The sequence below is a fragment of the Lissotriton helveticus genome, chromosome 2_1, assembly GCF_964261635.1.
Source record: "Lissotriton helveticus chromosome 2_1, aLisHel1.1, whole genome shotgun sequence".
Classification (NCBI taxonomy): Eukaryota; Metazoa; Chordata; class Amphibia; order Caudata; family Salamandridae; genus Lissotriton; species Lissotriton helveticus.
In genome coordinates, this window is record NC_136059.1 from 613075421 (window position 1) to 613102403 (window position 26983).

General features: G+C 45.9%; 1 protein-coding gene across 1 annotated transcript in view; it reads left to right on the forward strand.

Moving 5' to 3' along the window:
• Positions 1 to 26983, forward strand: part of ATG10 (autophagy related 10) — a 760473-nt gene that overhangs the window by 415250 nt on the left and 318240 nt on the right. Inside the window, exon 4 of the mRNA XM_078677772.1 lies at positions 20406 to 20547. Coding sequence (XP_078533898.1) covers positions 20406 to 20547 — 142 coding nt within the window. The remainder of the gene's footprint in view (positions 1 to 20405; positions 20548 to 26983) is intronic.

A 26983-nucleotide genomic window follows, 5' to 3' on the forward strand; every position in this document is an offset into this window, starting at 1 on the left:
AAGTAGCCAAAATCCTCGTCAAACCAAGGGCTTTCTGCTGCGGTTTTGTTTAAGTTCACGTGAATCACGTGATCAAACAAGCACGCGCATCAGCCTCCCTCCCTCCTAATTGCATTTTTTTAACGGCCGCCGCACAGCACATCAAAGGGCTTCGCCCAACGTGCGCTCTGCGGCTTCTCGGCTTCTCCTCCCCTAATTAGTCATGGCTCAGTTTCCCGGCGCACGCATTTGTTGACATTTTTTTCGCCCCTCTCCCCACTCGGCCCCCTCCCCTGCCCGCCGTGTCGCATTTCTCCTCCCCCCTCCCCTTCTCTGCCTTCCATTCCGTCTTGTTTTAATTTATGTTCCTTCGTCCACACTAATTTTTACTATTATTTATAAGTATTTAGATTTGCAGCACAATATCATTGGTGCAACAAGGATATTGTGCTGCAAAACTAAATACTTATAAGGTCCCACAAGCGAGACCTATTGGCAATGCCAATGCTTGTTTTTGCAATTGTCACCCCGAGTGGGACGGGTATGCCCAGACGTGAGTCCCGTGCTCTCCATGCCACTGGAATCAAGCTATCCAGGCTGATGAGGGCTGAAAGCCCGAAACCGGTCTTTGGATACTTATTTCCAGTCCAGGGAGGACCTGACTTGGCATTTCGGGCTGGACTGTTCCCATGGGTCACAGGGTCAAGACGGATTTGCATATGGCTGGGTTCAAACTGGAATGGCATAGTGAGCAAAAAACGATGGCTTTAGGCCCAGATCTCTGTACTGGGGTGAATGTATAACATTGTTCTGCATTCTGTCCATCAACTGTTGTTTTTGCATTTGTCACTCCGAGTGGGACGGGTATGCTCAGACGTGAGTCCTGTGCTCTCCATGCCACTGGCATGAAGCTATCCAGGCTGATGAGGGCTGCAAGCCCGAAACCGGTCCTTGGATGCTTATTTCCAGTCCAGGGAGGACCTGGCTTGGCAGTTCGGCTGGACTGTTCCCATGAGGCACAGGGTCAAGGCTGATTTGCAAATAGCTGGGCTCAAACTGGAATGGCATGGTGAGCAAAAAACGATGGATTTAGGCCCAGATCTCTGTACTGGGGTGAATGTATGACATTGTTCTGCATTCTGTCCATCAACTGTTGTTTTTGCATTTGTCACCCCGAGTGGGACGGGTATGCTCAGACGTGAGTCCCGTGCTCTCCATGCCACTGGAATCAAGCTATCCAGGCTGATTTAGGGCTGAAAGCCCGAAACAGGTCCTTGGATGCTTGTTTCAAGTCCAGGGAGGACCTGGCTTGGCATTTCGGGCAGGAATGATCCCATGGGGCACAGGGTCAATACTGATTTGCATATGGCTGGGTTCAAACTGGAATGGCATGGTGAGCAAAAAAACGATGGGTTTAGGCCCAGATCTCTGTACTGGGGTGAATGTATGACAGTGTTCTGCATTCTGTCCATCAACTGTTGTTTTTGCAATTGTCACCCCGAGTGGGACGGGTATGCTCAGCCGTGAGTCCTGTGCTCTCCATGCCACTGGAATCAAGCTATCTAGATAGGCTGATGAGGGCTGAAAGCCCGAAACTGGTCCTTGGATGCTTGTTTCCAGTCCAGGGAGGACCTGCCTTGGCATTTCGGGCTGGACTGTTCCCATGGGGCACAGGGTCAAAACTGATTTGCATATTGCTGGGTTCAAACTGGAATGGCATGGTGAGCAAAAAAACGATGGATTTAGGCCCAGATCTCTGTACTGGGGTGAATGTATGACATTGTTCTGCATTCTGTCCATCAACTGTTGTTTTTGCATTTGTCACCCCGAGTGGGACGGGTATGCTCAGGCGTGACTCACGTGCTCTCCATGCCACTGGAATCAAGCTATCCAGGCTGATGAGGGCTGACAGCCCGAAACCGGTCCTTGGATGCTTGTTTCAAGTCCAGGGAGGACCTGCCTTGGCATTTCGGGCTGGACTGTTCCCATGGGGCACAGGGTCAATACTGATTTGCATATGGCTGGGTTCAAACTGGAATGGCATGGTGAGCAAAAAATCGATGTATTTAGGCCCAGATCTCTGTACTGGGGTGAATGGATGACATTGTTCTGCATTCTGTCCATCAACTGTTGTTTTTGCATTTGTCACCCTGAGTGAGACGGGTATGCTCAGACGTGAGTCCTCTCCTCTCCATGACACTGGAATCAAGCTATCCAGGCTGATGAGGGCTGAAAGCCCGAAACCAGTCCTTGGATGCTTGTTTCCAGTCCAGGGAGGACCTGGCTTGGCATTTCGGGCTGGACTGTTCCCATGGGGCACAGGGTCAAGTCTGATTTGCATATCGCTGGGTTCAAATTGGAATGGCATTCTGAGCAAAAAAACGATGGATTTACGCCCATCTCTGTACTGGGGTGAATGTATGACATTGTTCTGCATTCTGTCCATCAACTGTTGTTTTGGCGCCTGAGATAAGACAGCATGAGAACGTATAACAGCATTATTACTACTCTGGTATTGAGGCTTGCCTAAGGGAGTGGAGGAACCAAGGTATCCAGAAACAGGAGCACATGGACGGGATTACGGGTGATAGATTATTGAGGGGGTTGGGGGAGAGGGGGGGTGGAGAGATATGACTTGTTTCATTGGGGCATCGTACACGGGGATTCGGGGTGATTCAACCTAATGACAAAATGTGAATGTACATGATTATCCATGCAAAAGCCAATAAAGTTTGTTCACAAATAAAAAAAACCAAAACAGCATCTTTGTTGTAAGAAGTAAGATGATTGAATCTGTTGTACCTAGCGCAGTAGCTAATACCTATTGTGTTCCACATAGAGCAAAATCTGTTTCTTAACTTGCAGTTCAAAATTGAAATTAATCACAATATACAGTAGCCTAAAACTCTAGCCAGTTGTGTCTATGGTTGGGACAAACCACAGTCTACAACAACAATCTCTCCAGATGCCATGAAAATAGAATTTCTTTATTTCCTCTGCCGGTCTGCGCTGTTGTATACTTGTGCAGCTTGAGGCCCCGAGTTTAGTATGACATTGAGGATCAGTGTGTGTCACATACCTTAGGAGCGTGCACGGAGAGCAGCTCTTTACTAATATAAAACTTTGCCTTCCTAGCCCTCTAGGTTTTCTCATCTGATCCCCTTCTTTACACTATGGCCCATGACCTCCTTTTGTGTATTTGTGCTCTGATTATTTGATTCGTTGGACTCTCTTTAACAATGCAACCAACTTGAGAATATGTGCAGTTAGATGACCCGGTACTTTTGTTCCTGAGCCTAGCGATCCTCACCTTGTGTATCTTTGCGGGGATTGATTGTTGCTTTGCTGGGGATATTTCAACATTGCTTTAATTTTGCTCCCTCCATATGTAGCGGTGATGTGAAGTACCGGGTTATTTAGAACCCAGCGGTGGCAGGGGACACACCCGAAGACTTCGGATTCTCCTGTCTCAGACTACAGAAACACAGAGACTTCTTGGTGACGTCAAAGATCAAATTTATTGGCTGCAGGCAGTAACAGGTATCCTAGAAGTACAACACGGTGTATGTTCTCAGGAGACTGCTCAAACTTACAAAGCCAGCCATCCCTTTTTATACAAAATATTATGCTTCAGGCAATCATTCCTTATTTTACAGTTGCTCATTCACATATTTCTTCGACAAAGAAGGAAGCAGATTCATGATGACAAGCCCATTTTCAGTTTGTCCAGCCCAAAATCAATTACCCGGCAAGGTCCAACACTTTTCATCAGATAATCGGATGGACCCCTAATAAAACTGGGCACCTCCTCATCGTAAAGCAGGCCATAAAGAAAGGAACAGAGACAGGTGTGTGTAAGATTAGAGATAGTTGTATGCAATGAAGGGTTTATGGTATGCTGTGCCTTGATCCCTAATCTCGATCGGCCACTGGGAGAGGAACTGACCGAACAGGTTTGGCTTTGGGCAATGGAGTCAGCTCGCCCAGGTCACACAGAAGTCAGCTGAAGGTGTGCGTGTCCCAAAAGACTCATTCGGCCTTAGTCATCGGCCTATGTGAGGGCAACCACAAAATGGCTGCCGTATACAAGATGGAACCAGAGGTTTCAGAACAGAATCTCTAGTTTCATGTTGATTTCGTTACTCGAATACGCCGAAAATACTTGTATATAGTATACTCGTCATTCTCGGTCTGCTGATACCAAAATTGTCATGATACGACGATGTTTATGACACGGGTCCCGAATCCACGGAACCTCAGACCCTCCTTTTGCCCTTACATAGGCAATAACCTATACTCACGCTAATCTCAGTCCAGGTCTATATTCATAAAATCATTGAGATGTTGCTGTAGCATCATCCTATTACTTAGCTCGTCTCTCGATACAGGTTTCCTTACACACGATGTAGCACAGAGGCCACATATACCAGGAGCACACTGTACGCACAGACAGAACAGGAAAAGAATGGCTAAGATCATCCCAATGACCATCAGAATCTTCCATCCCCAGGCGGATAACAGTTCCCAGAACCACCCCATCAAAGACCAATCTCCTTTATCCACATGAATAGATTCGGAGATCTTATGCAGTTTGGAAATGGCCTGGTACACTGTTGGAGCATTATCTGGAATGAAAACACAGCAACTTGATGGGATCACTTTACATACCCCACCTCGGTCTGCAAGTATGACATCTAGTGCAACCCTGTTCTGAAGAGTCATAAGACGATCCGACTGGTGCTCAGCAGTCAAGTTACTAAGGGCACCGGCAGTTTCAACTACGGTGTACTCAACCACCCTCGTCAATTGCCTTATGTTCCTGCTGTTAACCATAGGTCCCCAAAACGGCAGAAAATCCTTCGAGAAATCTCCCAATTATTGTCCAGCAGTATCTTCCTTACTGAAGACACCTCTAACTACTCTTGTCTTGTGGTAATCTGCCGCAGCTGTGTAGGTGGGAGGCAACAGGAACGAAACAAAACATGTGCCCGAGAAGCCAGGGGGCAACCAGGTGTATGCTCTATCGTAGCAGATGAAATAGGTACCTTTAGCTGCTAGGAATGAAGGGGAAGTCTGGGACGCAAAGACATACGTCTCATTGCAGATACTCTTCCCTAGCTGAGCTCTGGGATTTTTGCCATTACCTTGCAGACATAGATGACCCTGATGGGTTACAACCCAAATCGGGGAGGATCTTTTTGCTCGCTGGTTCTCACTCAGACCAACTCCATATCCGGTTACGTTCCATCCAATATATGCTAGTGTCTCATCTCTCATGATAGTCTCATAGGAAGTAGCTCCTCCAATCATATCTACTATGCCCTTAACTAGGGCACTATTCTTTGGATTATCCTTTACAGAACATAGGGGTTGGACTTCACGAGCATAGATGAACATCGTTCTGTATGCCCACACAGAACCATTATGGCTGAATGGCAGGACCAGATAAGGGATACCTTTATCAGTAGTATGAGGCATAAGACCACACACCCAACAGTTAGTCGTATTCACTACTAATTGGTGTTGGTGCAAAAGCTGAACGAAGGAGTTATTGACGAACTCTAGTCTTCTAACGGACTCATGTTCAGGTAGAGGGTGAAAAGAATGTGAGGAAACAGTAGAAGGAGGTATGGGCTGTGTAGTGGGTGCAAATGTCACTCGAAAAGAGAATAAAACATATCCTATTAAAAACATCATTGCACTAAGCATCATAAAAATGCATAATGTCAAAAACCGTTTTCTGGTCATCATTATACACATTTAGGCCTTAAAGGTCATCTCTTTGGCAGGTCTCTCCATCTCGAAAAACTCCATCCTCTAACCTTGCTGCTCGCGGAGGTAGGGTGTTCCGTGCTAAGGAATGCGCCTCTCAGTCCAAGGGAAACGCCCAAGAACCAACCAGAACCGTCGACCTTGTGTCTTAGGCTTGCACTCCAAAGACTTGTCGCCCAAGACCCTACAGCTGAACCCGGATGGTGGTTCGAAAAACAAAAATCAAAATAGTTTCTCAGATGAGAGAGCTGCACTTTCAAAAATAGCAAAGAAAAATAATTTGTTTATTTGTCCATAGTTCTCGGCCACAGGTTATAACGGCTTTTCCCAGGTAACGTCTGGTTTTGGAATAAGAGTTCAGGCTCGGTAGTGTCCAATCAAACTGATGGTGGCACGGCGTCTTGCAAAAGATTGTCACTTTCACGCTCAGAATTTGTCTCAATTAACCGTGCATCGCTGAAAGGCAGAAAACGAGGCACAGTCTCAGAGTCAGCAATACCCTCCTGGACCCACCGGTCGTACGGCAGAGGCAAAGGGACCCTCTTACAATGTACGCCGTGGATCCAGTTCTTCTTCCCTTGCACTCGCACTGCGGATCTCGTTGACAAAAGGACTAAGTAGGAGCCGATCCAACGGGGCTGATCATTCTTTGTCCGCTGGAAATTCTTTATTAGGACCCACGATCCAGGATCGATGAAGTGTCCTGGATCTTTAGAAACCTGAGGCAAAGTATTGTGTACCTGTTGGAGTAAAACACGCAATTTAGCCGTCAAATCATATAAGTAATCAAGCAGTACAGGGTGTTCAATCTCACTGAATTTCGTCAGCCTTGGCAATCCCAATATGTTAGCCGGGCGGCCAAACACAATCTCGTACGGACTAAGTCCCACTCGTGAATGCACAGTCATTCTTGTCGATAAAAGTGCTAATGGTAACGCATCGGGCCATTTAAGACCAGAGTTCGCTTGTATTTTGGCCAGTTTAAGTTTTAGAGTGCCATTGTAGCATTCTACTAGTCCAGCTGATTGGGGGTGATTTGCAGCGTGAAACTTTTGCCGTATACCTAGCCCTTCGCATACTCTCTTCATCACTCGACCCACAAATTCACTCCCATTATCACTCCAGACCATTCTCGGTAAGCCGAATCTAGGGAAAAACTCTTTGACAAGGGCTTTAGCTGTGGATAAGGCAGTATTGTCTTACAGGGGATATGCTTCTACCCATCTTGAAAAGGCACAAACAACAACGAGTACGTATTTCAAGTTGTTGCACCTCTCCATGTGGATGAAATCTAGCTGCAAAACCTCGAACGGATACGTTGGAGGCGCAAAATGACCAGCTGGAGTTGGAGTTCCCTTACCAGGATTGTGTTTCAGACAAACCATGCAATTCTTGACCACATTCTCTGCACACTTGGGAATTCCAGCATTTTGCCATACTGGGGCCAACAACTTACAGATCCCTTTCACACTGATGTGAGCCATTCCATGCACCATTGTAACCACTGCAAGCACGTATGCATCGGGTAGCAACCATCGCTGATGCTTTGACAATTCAACCCAACAACCATTTGCATCCAATTTACCCGCACTCTCTCTCCACACACTCAATTCTTTCTCTGTAGCTCCAGCTTGAATAGACTTCACAATTTCTATCGTGTCTTCACACATTCCAACGTCACCAATCCATCTTGCAGGGCCCGCAACATACATTCGACTCATCACATCTCTTGCCGTTTCTTTCGCAACTTCATCAGCAAATGCATTACCGCGACCAACGTCGTCAGTAACCTTCTTATGTGCACTGCACTTCACAATTGCGACTTGCAATGGCAAAGTAAGTGACTCAAGGAGCTCATTCACCAACTGACCATGCTGTATCTTAGTTCCATGAGACGTGAGGAACCCACGTTCCTTCCACAATCGTCCAAAACTATGAGCCACACCAAACGCATACTGGCTGTCAGTATATATGGTCACTTTCTTTCCTTTTGATAACACACACGCTCTCGTAAGTGCAATCAACTCTGCTGCTTGAGCTGAATTATGTGGGATACGTGCAGCTTCAACAATCGTATGCAAAGTCGTAACAGCATACGCCGCAGTCGTATCACCATTTGGAAGCTTGAAGCATGAACCATCCACCCATAAGGTACCATCACACTTCACAAGAGGAGTGTCCCTAAGATCTACTCTCCCTTTCGTTTCCTCTTCTGTCCTGAGAAAGCAATCATGCTCTTCAACAACATCTGTCTCTATTGAAATCGGCAATAACGTGGCTGGATTCAACGTATTGCATCTCTTTATGTGCACATGACTTGCTAAAAGTGTCAGTTCATAACCTGACAATCGAGCACTAGTTAAGTGCTGTGTCTTGGTCCTGTTTAACAAGGTATCCACTGCATGTGGAACCATTACAATCAACGTATTATTCATCACCAACCCAGCAGACTGTCGAATAGAAACAGCTGCTGCCGCCGTGGCTCTCAAACAACTCGGCAACGCTCTAGCTACCGGGTCCAAGGTCGACGAGAAATACGCGCATGGACGTTGCTTGTCCCCATAAGACTGTGTCAACACTGACAACGCGCATCCCTCTCTCTCGTGGCCATAAAGCGTAAAAGGCTTACTGTAGTCGGGAGTACCCAACACAGGAGCCGAACACAATGCATCGCGTAATTCCGAAAAACTTTTCTGACAATCATAAGACCATGGGAGAGGATTTGGTGTATCTTTACAAGTTAATGCCACCAAAGGTTTGGCCAGCAGGGAAAAATTTGGTATCCATTGTCTGCAATATGATGTGATACCCAAGAAAGCACGCACTTCTCTCTGTGTAACTGGTACACTCATTTTTGCAATTGCTTGAATTCGTTCTGGGGTCAATCTCCTTCCCTCCTTCGATAAGAAATGACCTAAGTAGGTCACTTCTTGTCGACAATACTGTAATTTCGAAAAGGACACTTTATGGTGCAAATCAGACAAATGACGCAACAACGATAAGGTGGCTTCTTTACAAATTTCCTCAGTATCTGCAGCGACTAACAAATCGTCGACGTACTGAATAAGAGCAGCACCATCAGGTAAAACAATCGTATCAAGCTGTGCTTTCAAAGCCTGACTATATATTGATGGACTCTCACAATAACCTTGAGGAGCGCGCTTGAACCGGAAGCTGCGACCTCCTAAACAGAAGCCGAAAATATCCCTACTCTCCTCGGCAATCGGGATGCTGAAAAAGGCATTTTTCAGGTCAACCACCGAGAACCAAGTGGCGGAAGCTGGAATCATCGTCAATAAAGCAGTGATATCAGGAACAACTGGAAACTGTGGTACAACTATTTTATTCACCTCTCTAAGATCAATTACAAACCTGTAAACCGGAGGCTGAGAGGAGTGAGTACGCTTCAGAACAGGCAGAACAGGACTATTGCAAACGTTACTTCTTGTCTCTTCAATTACATCTTTTTCGATCAAATCATAAATGATCGCTAGCAACGCCCTTTCACCTTCACTAGAGATCTTGTATTGGGGAATGCGTGGCATTTTAACGTTCGCTTTTACCGTCACAACATATGGCGGTATTTCCAAAAGACCAACGTCATTAGGACCAGTAGCCCACAGAATATCAGGAAGAGACGACAATTCTGCCAGAAGTTTATCCTTCGACAAATACATCGGGGAGACCACTTTCTTACCCAATGTGAGTTGTACTCCCGAAGGAGAACAATACAATGTTGCATACAATCTTTTCAACAGGTCCAATCCTAACAAGTTCTCACCACAACCTGTCGTCAGAATGAGGGGTGCTTCAAATTCACAAGGTCCAACAGAAAGAGACATAGGACTAGAAATTGGGTTCCTAACCGGGGCGCCAGAAAAACCTACTGAAACATTCGTCTCGCCAGACAAAGGTGCGCCAGGGAGTTTAGAGTGCATAATAGAACTCTTCGTAGCACCAGTATCCAACAGAAAAGGCTCTGACACACCTGATGTAATCACCTCAACATAAGGTCCACTCTGATCTACCGGAACTGAAACAACTCCCTCTCTTTGTCTATGGCTGTCCTAGCAATCATCACCTTCCATATTCTCACCTTCTGCATAGTAGTCATCAGCATAGTACTGAGTCGTCCTACCAGACGCGTTATTCTGCTGATCAAAACTATTCATTGAATTTTGTGGAGGAAAGGGACGTGCGTTCTGGGGGGAAACCTCCACGTCCTCTACCTCTAGGAGCTTGTGGAGCACCCGACCTCTTGCGCTAGGAACACCATTCATACGCTTCAACAAAACAGGGCAACTACTCTTAAAATGGCCCTCCTCTTTGCAATATGCACATTGATTAGGGCCTACAGGAAAACGTTGTTGAAAAGGCTCGAACCTTTGCGAGTTTCTCTGAAACTGCTGAGGTTGCTGATAATCACGCTGATTACTACGGGGCGGGTACGCTTGCTGTAAAAGAACCTACGTCTTTAACTCTTTAGTCTTCTTGTCAGCTCTATCCTTCTTATCCGTATCCCTATTTTCGTAGTACTGTGCAGTGGCCAATATCTGTGCTGAAGAGGAAACGGCCCACAAACTCTCTGAATCTTTCAATTTCTTACACAACTCGGGAAGTAAATTATGCACAAATTTGTCAACGAACAACCGTTGGCCACCTTCTGTACTCATGTCTTAGCCACTGTGGTCGATAAACATCTCTTCAAACCTAGTGAAGAAATCAGACACGGTTTCCTCTTTCTTCTGCTTGCATGCAGACAATTTATCCCAATTTACACGCATTGCAGGCATTAAAGTCTTCATGTAGGTAGCGATCTTACCAGGGAGTTCTGCTACTAAAGGCTCAGGTTTAGCACCGCCTACTTGTCTGTCATTTGCCGCACTAATATTAGCCCATGTGTCCCCTAACTCCTGCGCATGATCCGTGTGACAAATCAAACCCCACAAAGGCTGTGGGACCACATTTCCAAACAACATGTCTATATCAGCTAAATTCATAACACATGAGTCTGCAGTCTGTGATAATTCCTTATAATAGCCTGCAGGATTTTTACAGGGGTAAGGTAAGGTCTGTTTAAGAGCCAAGACTTCAGCTCGCTCCCATGGAACATGTACCCAAACACGCTGAAAATGAGGCTGAACAGGTGGATTAGCGGCTAGATCCCCTTCTTTCCAAACTGGGGGAACTTCTCTCATTGGATATTGTCGCGCCTTTCTCCTAACAGAGGGATCGGGTTCAAACAACGACCGAGACATAGCCTCACTCCTAAATGACAACAACGTCGCAACTGCTCTCTCAACATCGGAACCCACAATTGTGCCTTTTGCAAACGCGAACCGTACACGACACAACTCAGGTGGATTGGGTTCCAAATCGTTATCCTCCAGTTCTTCACCAAGAAAAGCGCACATTTTATCAAAAACATATCTCTGCTTCGGTGCCTCCCATTGGCGGAAGACATCCATAACAGACTCTAACTCATATCTTGTGGGGTCAGTAACCCATTTATGTGCCAAAAGATCCAATATTTCCCGCTCTCTAGAATCAGGCAATTGACTACGCAACTGCTTACGCGTTGAAACGGGGGTCATGCTTGATGCCCCAAAGAAAGGAGATAGAAGACTAGCAACAGTATCAGTCATCCTCTGTCGAACGGAAGGAGAAGTCGACAAAAGAACAGGAGGAAAAACAGAATAAGACAAAGCAGGCGCAGAGGCAGTATCAGAAGGAATATCGGAGAAAGTAGTCGATACAGTAGGCAAAGTCGTAGGAAATACAGGCGGAGCAGGTAGCAAAGTCGGTGGCCCATGAGGAGGCTGTGCCATAGCAGTAGGAGCCAACTGAAGAGGAGCTGGCGGCTGTGCAATAGCAAGGGGCAAAGCAACCAGAGGTTGTGCCACTAAAGGTTGCGGAGGTGCTGTAGCACTCTGCGCATAAGGGGGTGGCAAACTCAACAAATGAGACATTAAAGGATCTTTCTCAAGTTCCTTTGCTGCATCTTGTTGAAGAGGTGGCAAAACTGGGTAGCATTTATCAATCGCCATTTTACGTTGCCTGTACAACTGCTCCCTCACTTGTTCTTCTTCATTATCTTTATACTGCATAGCAGCTTGCATTATCGAGATACCCTTTTCTCTTTTATTTTTCTTCGCTAATTTAATTTCTCTCTGTTTGGCTTCCTTTCGCCAAGAGTCAAACATCGCCGGCCGGGCTTTCTTCTTAAAAAGTCTAACCTCTAGATTATCTAGAATATCTGTGTCAAAACTACCATATCGGGGCCATTGAAGACACCGTCCCTTTTTGTGTAACAAATCCATACTTCGTTATATGCGATGGGGCCCACGCCATGCTTCACATAGAGTTCATAGGTTGGAGTTCCAATCGGAGGAACCGGACACGAGTCCTCCAATCAAGAATCCCTATTTCGACCACAACAAAACAAATTTCCAAGTCTGCTAAGACCAGGCATCTTCGCTCACTAGTCTAGCTTCAAACTTCAAAGGATTATCGAATACGATAGTCTTGTGAATACACAAGTCCCTCGGCTTTGGTACTTGCAAGTTCCAAATCAAAGATCCCAAGGGGATACCCAAAAACTAAGGACTGGGAGACGCTCCACTCATACTTAACTGAGGTATCGATGACGTCACCAGAAGACTCGTCTATCATCTCGCTCTACAAATCAAGACAGGGCGATAGTCAGGGCAGCAGTCCTTCGTAGCCGTTGGAAAGTGGGGAACCTCGCAGCAAAGACTTTCGGACCACGACGACATACATGGGTCGATGGAGTGGTTGGCCTTCCTCCAGAATTTTCACACGAAGCTCCTCACGAACCTCTGGCTTGGACCGGTACCGCTGAAATCGCCCCACGTTGGGCGCCAAGTGAAGTACCGGGTTATTTAGAACCCAGCGGTGCCAGGGGACACACCAGAAGACTTCGGATTCTCCTGTCTCAGACTACAGAAACACAGAGACTTCTTGGTGACGTCAAAGATCAAATTTATTGGCTGCAGCCAGTAACAGGTATCCTAGAAGTACAACACGGTGTATGTTCTCAGGAGACTGCTCAAACTTACAAAGCCAGCCATCCCTTTTTATACAAAATATTATGCTTCAGGCAAACATTCCTTATTTTACAGTTGCTCATTCACATATTTCTTCGACAAAGAAGAAAGCAGATTCATGGTGACAAGCCCATTTTCAGTTTGTCCAGCCCAAAATCAATTACCCGGCAAGGTCCAACACTTTTCATCAGATAATCGGACGGACCCCTAATAAAACTGGGCACCTCCTCATCGTAAAGCAGGCCATAAAGAAAGGAACAGAGACAGGTGTGTGTAAAATTAGACATAGTTGTATGCAATGAAGGGTTTATGGTATGCTGTGCCTTGATCCCTAATCTCGATTGGCCACTGGGAGAGGAACTGACCGAACAGGTTTGGCTTTGGGCAATGGAGTCAGCTCACCCAGGTCACACAGAAGTCAGCTGAAGGTGTGCATGTCCCAAAAGACTCATTCGGCCTTAGTCATCGGCCTATGTGAGGGCAACCATAAAATGGCTGCCGTATACAAGATGGAACCCGAGGGTTCAGAACAGAATCTCTAGTTTCATGTTGATTTCGTTACTCGAATACGCCGAAAATACTTGTATATAGTATACTCGTAATTCTCGGTCTGCTGATACCAAAATCGTCATGATACGACGAGGTTTATGACACGGGTCCCGAATCCACGGAACCTCAGATGTGATTTGTTTGTTTCGCTGCACTTTATTCTGCTCACTTCCTTCGTACTTTACTTAACTCATATTCTCTTGATTCCGCCCCCTTCCTTCCTTTGCTCTTTTCCTGTGCCGAATTCTCCCCTTTACCAACACTGCGTCCTTCCACTCCTCCCTTGCAAAGTCTCTCCCCCCACAGCCTCAACCCACTGCCTCTCCCTTGACTAAGCACGTGATTATCTGACTCTCCTCTCCCCTTCATTTCCTTTGCCCATTATGCCTCCTCTCAATATCCCTTACCCCTCCCAGGATCTCTCTCTATCTAAACATGGTCCCAACTCCTGGTCCATTCCGTACCCCCCCAATCTTTCTAAACACGCTAGAAAAAAAACTCAAACACAACTTCCTCATTCGAAATCCTGAAACACTTATTGTTGACAACTATTACAGCCCTACCGCCCCCATTAAAACGAATTACATCTTCTACTCCAAACGCCCCTCTAAATGGAAAAGAATTTTCGCACAACATCTCCCAGTCACTAAAACCTCCAAAATACCCCATGGCGACAAACTTTCCACCACTCCCTCTCCAACCTTTTGTGGGGAAATCAATATCTCCATTTTCAAAACTGGTAACATCCTCATCCAAGCGTCCGTACCCTATCTTAACACCTTCGAACTCCATTTCAGATCCTTTGCCATCCAACTTTCCAATTCCACAAACAGCCCCCCATACCCTCCACCTCTTCTCTCCCCACCGACCCCGCCCCACCAGCCACCTCTCCCGCCCCTGACCTTCTAACATCCAATGACACTATGCATACGTTGTCACCTATCCCCTCTTTCCTCACTATGACCTCCCCTCTCCCTTTGATCCTCCCCTCACCCCCTCACTCCCAATCCCCCTTGCTCCCAACCAGCTCACCCATTCCCCTCCCTATTACTCCACTCTCCTGGCCCTCTTTCACAGTCTCCCCTTCCATTCCTAATCCAACCCCCCTCACTCCTCCTCTCCCAACTCATCCTCACTCACGCCGAATAACAATACTCCTCACCCAGATTCCCCTTCCATTCCTCCTCCATCCTCCCCTCATTCCTCCCCTCCCAATTCAGCCTCACACCCTCTGAATCACACTACCCACACCCTTCTTCTCCCAACTCATCCTCTCCCTCCCTGAACTATACTCTTCCCATTATCCCCCCCATCATTCCTACACCAATCTGCAACTGTACCTCCTTGATATCTCCAGACTTATCTTCCACAGAGGTCTCATCTCCCCTCTACCCCGACATGCCACTCCTTCTCCCTTTTAACTACAGCCCTCCCTGCTCTCCTGCCTGCCTCGGCTCATCCCCTCCTCAGAATAGGCCTCCTGCCTGCATCTGCTCACTGCCTCCTCAGAGCAGGCCCCACTCTGCAACTAACTCCGAACCCCATTTGTCCTCCTCCCCCCCACACTCTATTTACCCCTCACTCTTATCTCAAACTCCCTTCGCAACATCGAACTTAACATCTCCACTCTTAACAAAGATCTCTCTCATCTTAGGAACGATTTTCTCAACCTCAAATCCAGCGATCCCCCTCCCCAAAGAAACACCGCTAGCCCTGGTCTAATAAACCCCACCACCTACAAACCGTGGAAAACAACTCCCTTGCTTTGCCGGGCTCAAAGACCACTCCGCACCACCTGCACCCTCTCTCACTGGGAGATCTCCGACCTTCAAATTCCTACCCTCCATACCCATCAACCATGAACACGCCTCCCCCCTTCTCGAACATCCCCGTCATATTGGGGACTAGTCGTATTCCCCTTTCACCTGTCTCACCTAGACCCCCTCCTCATCTCACCTCCATCCATGCCCTCCCATCTCCCAAACCCACTCCCAAACCCCTCACCTGCATGCTTGTTAACTGCCGCTCCGCTGCCCGACATGCCATAGAAATCTCTGAAACCATCCTTAGCGAATCCATCGACATTGCGTTCCTTACAGAATCCTGGCTTAATGACCACTCTACTAGCATTCTTGACATACTCTCCCTCCCCGGGCTACTCCATCATTAGGAAAGATAGACCCATCCGAAAAGGCGGTGGTGTAGCTTTCAACTTTAAAGACGAACTACAGCTCTCCCTTATCAATAACGCCGAATATGCCTCCTTTGAATACCTCATAGCCGAACTCAAAATACAGGGTTCCCCCCCCATCCGCCTTCACAATATATATAATCCGCCTGGAAATCACTACCCATTCATTGATGAGCTATCTAACCTTCTTACCCAATCCTCAATTTCCAAATCTAAAAACATCTTCCTGGGAGACTTTAACCTCCATTGGAATGATACTAAAGATCCCTCAATCTCCCTCCTCTCTGACCTTCTTGAAATTAACGACCTCAAACCAATCTGTCAGTCACCAACCCATTCCAAAGGAGCCACCCTTGACGCTATCATAACTAGCAAAGATCTAGCCCTCCTATCTAACATCATTCCCATTGACTGGTCCGACCATCACCTTATCCTGTTCTCCATAACCACCTCTGCCTCCCCCCCTCCTTCCAAAACTATTAAACCCATAAAACTGATCAGAAATCTCTGTCATATCCCTCCCGACTTACTTGAATCTAAACTTCATGCCCAGCTTCTCGCTATCCCTCCCTCCCTTAACACGAATGAACTAACCGAACAATATAATAAAGCTGTGACTGCTACCCTTGACCTTCTTGCCCCTCTCAAACTCAAAAAACAAAGAAATATCCCCTCCAAATCATGGTTTAACACAGACCTAAATAATGAAAGACGTAGACTCAGACTGACTGAAAGATTATGGAGACACCACCCCTCTCCTTCTAACCTGACCCGACTCAGACTTGCTAGATCGTCCTACAAAAAACACATCTTTAGACAAAAACCTTCCTTCTTCAGGTCACAACTAGATCGAGCTCAGAGTAGGCCAAGAGAACTATTCAACATTGTTCGCAATCAAACTGCTTCCGCTCCCCCTGTCCCACTGGCCTCGACGACTAGATGTGAAGAAATAGCTCTCTTTTTTTCAGACAAAATTAAACTAATTGAGCAATCCTTCCTCTCTACTATGATCCCTCCCACCAATCCGAACATCTCTCTTAATATCCCACCCTCCACCATAACTCCCCATACACCCACTACTGCCCATCAAAACTCTGATCTCCCTCCCCCCCCTTGCCCTCCAATTTCCTTGACTCCAATCACCCCAACTATCTTACTAAAAATAATGCCACGTGGCTTAACTTCCAGCCAGTCACTGAAAGAGACGTCTTTAACATCATTTCCAAACTCAAGCCTTCCTCCCACACCAAAGACCCTCTCCCCTCCAAACTTGTCCAAAACCTCAAACACATCATCACCCCTTCCTGGACCTCTATTATCAACAGCTCCCTTGCCACCGGCTGTGTCCCCACTTCATTGCAACTTGGCCAAATCACCCTCATTATCAAAAACCCTTTGGCAGACCCAAACGACCTTAATAACCTTCGTCCCATCTCCAACCTACCCCTTCTTTCTAAAGCCCTGGAAAAATGTGTCCTTCTCCAACTAGATAGACACATTGAACACTTTAACTTACTAGACCCCTTCCAATCTGGCTTTAGGAAAGGATGCAGCACTGAAACCGCCATGCTAAACATTGTTGACGACATCCACCACTCACTTGACAATGGTGAATCTAGCCTGCTGATCCTCCTTGATCTCTCTGCAGCGTTTGATACTGTTAACCACTCTGCTCTACTAAATGTTCTTAGAGATCGATTCGGCCTGAATGGTACGACACACAAATGGTTTGTCTCATACCTACAACACCGTTCTCAACAAATCAAAATCCAAAATTGCCTATCTAACCCTACCTCCATCTCCTTAGGAGTTCCGCAAGGATCCATCCTCTCTCCCACTCTCTTTAACCTTTTCATGGAACCCCTCACACTCATTCTTAAACAAGCCGAGATCAACTACCACCTCTATGCTGACGACACCCAACTCTATTATAAGATTAAAACTCATTCTGACATCCTTCACCTCAACAACACTCATAAAGATTCAATCCTGGTTCCACAGTAACCACCTCAAACTCAACCCTAAAAAAACTGAAATTATTCTTTTTTTCCCCTAAAAATAACCAGCTCCCCATTCAGAATTGGATCTCTGACCTTAACGCCCTCAACTGCTCCTTATCTTTGTCCTCCTCAGTCAAATCACTAGGGATCTCCCTTGACAACCTCCTAACCTTCAAGGTACACATCGATAATTCTGCCAAAGGAGCCCTCTTCACTCTCCGCCACCTTAAGAAAATCAAGCCCTTCATCCCGATCGATGATTTCAAACTAGTGGTCCAATCCCTTTTCTTTCTCGCATCGACTATGGCAATGCCATTCTCACCGGAATTCCCAAGATCCACCTAGCACCTCTTAAATCTGTGCTTAACCTTGCAGCTAGGCTTACCTTAGACTGCAAGCGATTCGACCACATATCCCCTGCCCTTAAAACCCTCAAATGGCTCCCCATTGAAGGTAGATCCACTTACAAAACAGCCTGCATTACACACATAATTCTCCATCAGAATACACCGACCTACATCGCTAGCAAACTCACTAAAGCCGGTTGCTCCCGTTCCTTGAGAAGTACTAACACCCTCCTTCTTATCCCCCCCTTCTAAAAAAGAAAACCACCCAGTCTCGATCCTTTTCCGGCAACGCTCCTTGCATTTGGAATGCCCTTCCAACTGACCTTCGCTGCAACCCTTCCTACTCTAGTTTCAAAAAAGAACTCAAACTACATCTCCTCAATAAATACTGGGGACCCTAATCCATATCTGTTCTCCTCCACTGGCTACATCTGTCCGACCCTAGATGCATTCGCCCTCCCTTTCTTTAGCCTTTCTCGCCCTTCCTCCTCGTCACTTCCCCCTCCCCGTTTACCACCTTCACCCCTCCTTGCTCCTCCCCTTCCCTTGCCCACCCTCACCTCACCTCAGCCCGCATCCCCTCCAACCCACCCCCCACTTCTGCCCCTCCCACTTCTCTTCCTTACCAACCTAACGGACCACTAACCTCCCTATCCTGACTCCGCAATTTTCCGGCTCTTTTTTCAATTTTGTGCCTTTTTGATATTTTTGATTTATCACATCTTACACATTTTGTTGTGCTTATTTCCCATATTTATCATTTTGAAATCTGTCAGGCGGAGACCTATATGTTGTGTATTTACATTGATGCTATGTATGTCGCCTGTCTTATTGACCTTTCTTGTCTCTATAATGTAAAGCGCTCTGATACCCCTGGGTCCAGCCAGCGCTATATAAAACCTCTAAAATAAATAAGTATAATGATTAAAGAGGTACGTTGGGATTTATGCCTTTGAAACTTGTGGTTTTTGGAACAGAAGTTCTGCACTAGAGGTTGTTTGCTTCCTGGAACAGGCACTATGTTTACTATTTAACTGTTCTGTAGCGTTTAAAGTCAGGACAACCTAATATGGATATGTTCGTCTCGAGCTTTAATTAAAGCAAGACATTATGATGTCAGAAGATTATATCTGTGACAATTTGAATGTAATAGGTGTTTTAATGTAACGAGATCACCTCATTAAAATGTATCAGTGTTTTACCGCTAAATGAGAATGGAAAAAAAAAACACAACAAATGACACAAGTACAACATTCACCACAGTGTCATCGGGCCTTACTGAAGGCACACACCCGTGACTACTTATTTGCTGCTCTGCCTCGGTGCTGTCACGCTCTGTGTTTGTATCCGTGGTTTGCAGTAAAAATACAGTGCGGAAAAAAGTAGATTGAAAAAATGTGTCAAAAATGTGGTCTGCAGAGAAAATAGAATAATAAAAATGTGTGACTACTAGAAAACGAAAAATGTTGTGCCTTAAAAGGCTGCAGTAGTTGTACTGAGAGCAGGGGCACGGGGGCATCCCCCTTCTAAAGTAGAGAGGAGCATTTACAGTGAGGTAAGAAAGGAGGCGTGGGACTAGTAAGGGTTTGTTTAGGAATCATGGAATGGTAGAATAACTGGTAGTTTGGTGTCATATGGTTCAAGGATGGGTAATGTATAAGGGTAGTTTAGGTTTTTTATTGCTCAGAGAATGGTAGCATTAAGGGACAATAAGGGTTTTTAGGTTTCAGGGAAGGGTTCCAATAGAGGGCATAGGGTTTTTAAGGATAAGGATAGTGTTAAGGAATATTTAGGGTTCAGCAAAGGGTAGTGTTAAGGAGTAGTAAGGGTTTTTTAGAGTTCATTGATGGGTGCATACAGGGGTTATAAGGAGTTTTAGGGTTGATGGAAGGTAGTGTTAAGGGGTCGTAAGAGGCTGTTATGGTTCAGAGATTGGTTGTCTAAGTGGCCAGGCTCGGGGGCTGGGGGGGGCCCGGGGGGGCTGGGGGGGTCTCCCCCCCAAAAATAACAAGCTGTTTACATAAATAAAAAAACGCACATTATTTTTTAAGTATAAGGAAAAAACCTCCTCCAAAGACGTGCAGTGTACGTCAAAATAGCAGTCCTTTTTTTATTTTGGTAGACGTGTTTTGACGTTTGTTTCCATGGGGGATGGAAGTAAGGGCTGCTGGTGAAAGACGTGCAGGTTTTTTACGCGTGGTATAGTCCTTCGTTGTAAATACCAACGTGGTAAAGCCACCTGCGATGTAAAATTCGCGTGGTAAAGCCATGCGTGGTAATTGTAAGCGTGGTATAATCATATATTCGTTCGAACTGAGCTGTCCTGGCAGCAGTAAGGCAGATGCCATGTGGCTGAAGATCAGAGGACTCAGCACTCAGCAGTGATTGACAGCAGCACTCCAAAAATGAATAGGATACATGCTAGTGACTAAAACTACACGTCGCAGAAATGACAAACCGGCTTCTTAAGTACATGTTTTCTTTTCTTTTTTTCTTTTAGGATGCCCTTGAAGCTCATTCGGCCTGCGCCCATGTATCTATCGACTGCTGTGCAGAAACAGAAGCTATTCGTTTTGAATACCACGTTTTATATTCCATCAGCTACCAGGCCCCAGTTCTTTACTTCCGGGCATGCTTCCTAGGTAAGATACATTTAAATAAAAAACAAAGACATAAAATATGAAGAGCAGTGGTGAACAGATTTCATTCATCCATTTGTTTTTCGCTTTTAGGATGCAAATTGCAGAATCGTTATAGGTAGTACAGAGCTTCTTTTTTCGGTTCTTGGCTGATTGGGAAAGCACTCCTGCCAAGTATCACGCATCCGGTGTGACACTAACGCATTTCAGTGTGGTGTTCCGCATCACCGCACTGAAATGCGTTGTCCCGCATTTAAAGCCACTCGAAACTGGGTGCTAGCGTGTGCCACCAGAGCCTCCTGTGACCTGTGCGTGGCTACACCAGCTCTGTGCTGTTCGGCGGACTTGCCAGCACTAGCTGCAGTGAGAGGCTTAGTAACAGTTAAAGATCTTGTTTCAGTTCTCTGGCTGAGAGTGCACTGCGCTACAATGTTACAAACGCGGCGCCCGGCTGCCTCATTTCCCGCCCACGGCGCTGTTGACACTGACTGTCGAATTATCAAGACCCGGGGCAGGGCTTACAATCATCAGTGGTTGCCACTTGCTTGTGGCACCATGGGAGGGAATATCCGGATGTGAGGTCCTCTGCCGCTCCGTCACGTCCTGTAACAGAGGAGGACGGTAGTGAAGTTGTTGGTCAGAAGCGGCGTGGGACTTGAATCTGAGAGCTGTCGCGTCCGCAGTGAGTACTCCTGGTGCGCATAAATTAAGCCGTTGGACCCGGCTGGCGGCGGAAGCCTGGCCAGAATCAACCACTAGTGAGAGACACTCTCAGCAGCTCTGATGGCCGCAGTCGTGCATAAATTAATGAACTAAGTGCTGCAGTTGTGCGGCCGGCGGAAAGTAGTCCTTCCCACCCCCCCACGAGCAAAAAAAGAACATTCGCCATCAGCAGATTCTGCGATACTTACTTAGGACCGTGTGTGATTCAGGGCTAAAGAAGATATCAGTTGAGTAGATGTTTCGAGTGAAACAGGCTGGAAATGATACATAAAATATCCTAAAGAGGAATATTGTAACATAGAATAAAACTGCTAGTGATTTATAAGCATCGATACCACAAGCCAAGAGAATAATGTTTTAGCCACAAGTTAGAAAACTATACATTTGATGGCATATCACTAGTAAACTATCTCGTGGACACAAGTTCTGGGACAGCACCTGTTTATTAAAGGCGAGTTGCAGTAATCCCGTTCCATTTTCTAAGTAGCAATAGTGGAAGTTTCATTTTCATATTTCTAAGCACAAGAACACTTCAGACAAGAGAACCACATGTGGTGCTTTGTTCTGACCTCAAAAACAGCCCCAGACTATCACTAAGAAATACGACAACAAAAGAGGAGCGTGGGGGAGGTGGGACAGGTAGGGGAGATAAGGCGGAGATGTACAAGCGGGATGGTAAGAAAAAGGGCAGCGTGAAAGAAAGTTAAGACGTGACCTCAAATTCACAGCCATAAGAACAGGGCTACACTGGGAAAGTTGCTGCACATATGTTATTAGCCCTTTTTCTATGTTCCTTGTTCCCCTGCCCCTCTAGAACCTTGTATGAGCGTTCCTGAGGTGTTTCTCAAGTGAATGTTCCTGATTGGTCAGTTACTCCCTGGTCAGCTGTGAAGTGTGTGTTATGCGGCTGGCTCTCTTACCTGCTTGGAGCGCCTTGGCTTCTTCATTTACTACAGAAGTCAAAGCAACCCTGGCAAAAATGCTCAAACCCGGCCCGCTCCCTTCCTCTGTTCACGATGTCTCTCTCTCTCTTCTCCACCTCTGACCGTTTTCTCTCCAGCTCCCCCTCCCTCTCTTTCTCTCTCTCATCAAGCCTCAGGGAGCAGTGGAATGTGACAGAGGCATCAGCAGCCACATTGGGTTTTGAAAACCAGCCTCCATGGGCTCCAGCCCACTGGGGAAATGCCCAGTGGAATAAAAGGCCTGCTCCGCCCTGCATACGATGGTGTGGGGTGCTCCTTAGGGTGGGTAGGAAGATGGTGAATGAAAATTGGTCAGCCTCGGATATTCTTGGGGAGACACCAAGTTTACTGTGGGCCCATGTAAGAGATTTCTGTAGGAAGCTAGCTCTGTATATACTGTACCAAGGTAAGTTGTAGTGTGCACAGAGTCCAGGCAGTCCCCAGAGGTATAGCAGAGGCTAAATTAGCTAAGTACTAACAGCTCTCGTTGTGGTAGTGTGGGCGAGCAGTTCGACTTATCGAGAGGGTGTGTTAGCATTTATTGTATTCACTCACTCAAGGACTGATTACACACACTTAGAGCCTGAATACAGACCACTTGGGTAAGTATTAAAAAGGTATACGTATATTTTATATCTAGAACCAAGCAGGACTTGGTATAGGTAGGTAAAATGTACTTTCAACTGTAAACCTTTACAAAGAAATGCAATTGGGAATGGATTTGGGTATGGTTACAAAAAGCAGTTTAAATTACACAGTAATTACTTTTAAAATACTTTTACATTGACTACTTGGGGTGGTATGCCTACATACCACACAGAGGGATCTCAGAATACAAGGTAAGTAAGACTTTTCTTGGTTTCAGGTATAGTTACTTTTTTCTCCATACAGACAGCAGTTCAACACTTAAAACATTTTAGGAGAAAAAACTGTTAATATGGGTTCCTATGGGAGAAAAATGGTTATTAGTTTTACAGTGTGGGAGATTTTGGGGTTAGGACCAAGGTTGCCCAAGGACTAGGTAGGCACGCAAATTGCATCAACAGCGGCACTGTGGCGGCCTGGTGTTGAGTGCAGGTGCCCAATGTTAGCCAATAGGGCTTATGTGGTAAATAAATAATTAATTACCGGTACTATTTTTGACTATATTAACAATAACAGATAGCTCAATAAATAAGAGGCAGGATCCGATGTGTCCGAGTTGAACAGACTTTATTCAGGCAAAAGGGAAGGGACTGGAACGGGACAGCCTGAAATGAAATAGGAAGGAAGGAAGGCAGCTGCACCATTTCATTAACAGTGCAGTGTATATATAGTAAGACATTTCAAATACATTACATACAGTAGGCGTAACTTGTGACAAACGTAAGATAAGAACACATGGGCGGAAACAGAAGGCGTGTACAGGGCGTGCACTGAGACATGTGATGTGAAACGTCATAGAAGTGTCATGAATGGGCGGAAACATGGAGGGGGCTACCTAAGAGCAGCTGGGACCTTTAACCTAGTGGTGCGCGCAAACGGGCAATGACGTGTTACTAGGGAGAACTGGGGGCTATGACTTCTGCACTAGAAGAGGAGACTAAAGTCTGCGGTGTCAGGACGACATGTACCTATAGCATATCTGGTATCTCGTGTTTGGAGTACATGTTGATAGAATCTAAAAGTTATCAGGACAAAGGCTACTTGACACTAAGGCTGGTGCATACATCTATTCTACATGTATTGCGTGTGCTAGGAATATTCTATGAATATTAATACAGTATTTCTCTTACATGGAGACAGAAAGACTAGACTATAGCTGAAGCTGTTTATGCGGTTCAGTAGCTTAGGAATGTGAAGACGAGAGGCTGGACTGATAACTAGAAGCATAACATATTCTTGGCAGACAGGCAGGCAGAGCCAGGCCGGGCACCGCGCTGCTTGGTAGGAAGTAAGTGAAGGGTCAGGGATGCAGGTGGGGGCTGCATCGCTCCTCGGAGTGGGTTCAGGAGACTGGAGCTTGAATCTGGTGTCCGGGCCCTTTTGAGGCCTAGAAACGGGGACAATGCGGTGAATTTTAACGTGCACACTGTGAAACGTGGCAACATAGGCCTAGTACTCGTTGCTTTCACGAGAAGTGGATACTGACATACTAGAGTTGGACACAACTATAATTGCGTCTTAAATTGATCATAGGGGGATATATGCATATCAATCATGCACATATAACATAGGATGGGGAACACGTAGGCACATATAACAAGGCAAAATATAATTTTCCTCATTCCCTCCTTGTGCCCTACGTTTCCATCAGGAAACATCAATATTCATGATACCATCTATCTGTTCATATAGCATCATTTGCTCGTCTCGAATTGTCTTGGAACGGGACTTAGGACTAGGAATACAAGAGGTAGCACACAAGCCGCAAATCGCAGGGCCACATTGTAAACAGAGGCAGCAACTGAATATGATCATTACTGCTATACCTAGGAATGACAATACTTTCCATCCCCAGGCAGATATGATACTCCAGAGCCAACCGGACCATGTCCAGGTGCCTGGATTCTGGTGTAACTGATGGGCAATTTTATTAAGTCTGGTTATAGCTGAATAAACAGACGGCGCGTTATTAGGAATGAAAATGCAGCAACTAGATCCGATGACTCTACATGCTCCTCCTCTATCGGCCAGTATGACGTCAAGAACGAGACGATTTTGGAGCACGACAAATCTAATGGCAGATTGCTCTTCAGTTAAATTACCTAGAGCGGAAGTAGTCTCATTCACTACTGCTTCAAGGGTTCTGGTTAACCTACGTATTAACTTACTATTCTGGACAGGACCTATAAAGAAAAAGAAACCTTTATTGAAGTCTTGATATTGTTCTAGGGCAGTTTCAGTTTGATCGACAATTGGGGACTCGGTCTCCCTTCTATGTCTAACGTGTACTAGATGTGTGTTTCTGTGATAATCGGATGGGGCTAGAAAAACTGGTGGCAGTAGGAAGGCAATATAACATGTTCCATCCCAATCGAGGGGCAGACGAACATATGCGGTCTGACCACAAACAAAATAAGAATGACGTGAGGCTTTGAAAATAGATTTCCCACTGTCACTATACTCGACCATAGTAGTGCAATCACTATGTCCTATATGTGCGGAACCATTCTTTCTGACACATAATTCGCCTTTGACTGGTAGAACTGAAATAGCAGGCAAATCTGGAGTAGTTTCGGACTGAACATTCAGAACCATGAAATTCGATGAATAATTACCTAAATCATATACTTCATTTTCTAGATCTAACCCTGTTCTATGGGAAAGACCTTGCTTGTCTGGGAAACATGTTCGATTCAGAAGGGACATATCAGTTGGAGATAACGTTAACGTGGACCATGCTCCACAAGAACCATTATGTGAAAAAGGATAAGGAAAGAGTGGCAGAACTCCCTTCGGTGTCTGGAAAGGGGGGAGTCGACCACACACCCAACAATTAGTGGCATTGCTGGTCTGGTGTGAATAATGCAGCATTCGGATAAAAGTATTATTACGCATAGCAAGACGATAGGATAACTCGTGAGGAGGCAGGTCACTAAATGTGTGCTCTATTGTAACATTAGAAAACATATGTACATGTGAAATAGGAAAACATAGATGTAACGCATAACTTATGCATGTAACCATAAGACTTAAAAATAATAGAAAGAACAGAGTAACGATACATCTCTTAGAGTTTTGACTAACTCTCTCACTGTGTGGGTCTATCTCATACATGTCAGGAACCTGTCTAACCGTTTCACCCGAGAGGGACTTAGACAATTAAACTGGCTGACTTACTAGACCTCAACTTGGATTTATACTCCTGCTGCGGAGTTTTCTCTAACAGGGGAAGTTTAGATTCAGTTTCTGGGCAGTCCTTGAGAACGGGGCAGTCCTTAAGAAAAGTTTTTGATTTAAGTCCATGGAACTTTTTTACGTGGCTCGCGTGTAGCCACCCTTTTCGGTTTTCAATCTTCACTGCTGTCCGGGTGGTGAGGAGAACGAGGCGGGGCTCCTTCCAGCGGGGCTCCAGCGGACTTGAACGATCAAAATTTCTCACAAGGACGAAGTCACCTGGAACGACCTCGTGCGGTTTCACTTCAGTGTTGTCTGGAAATGCAGCGGCAACCTGTGAACGACAAGATTGTAGTGCAGACATCAAGGAGGCAAGGTAATCTGTCAGCATATTACTGTCAACATCGGTAATGGTACGGGGTCTAGGTGTACCCCACATGTTCGGGGGACGACCAAACACTATCTCATACGGAGACAGACCTGAACGGGAGTGAGCGACCATTCTCATATAGAAAAGGGCGACTGGCAGTGCTACTATCCAATCTACACCTTTCTCTGCACATACTTTAGCAATGCGGATTTTCAGAGTCTGGTTATGTCTCTCTACGAGACCGGCTGCTTCAGGATGGCGTACACAATGGAACTTCCACTGGTACCCTAACAGAAGGGAAACTTGTTTCATGAGCTCGGATGAGAATGGCTGGCCGTTATCTGAATACACGACCCTAGGTAATCCATAGCGGGGGAAATACTCACGAACCAACTGTCTGGCAGTGGTCGCAGCTGTGTAATCTGGAACTGGATATGCTTCTGTCCATCTGGACAAAGCGCATACAACTACGAGGACATACTTGAAACCTCGACATCGCTCCATCTGAATATAATCCATCTGGAGGACTTCAAAAGGGTGGTCAGGAGGATGGAATCCACCTTGT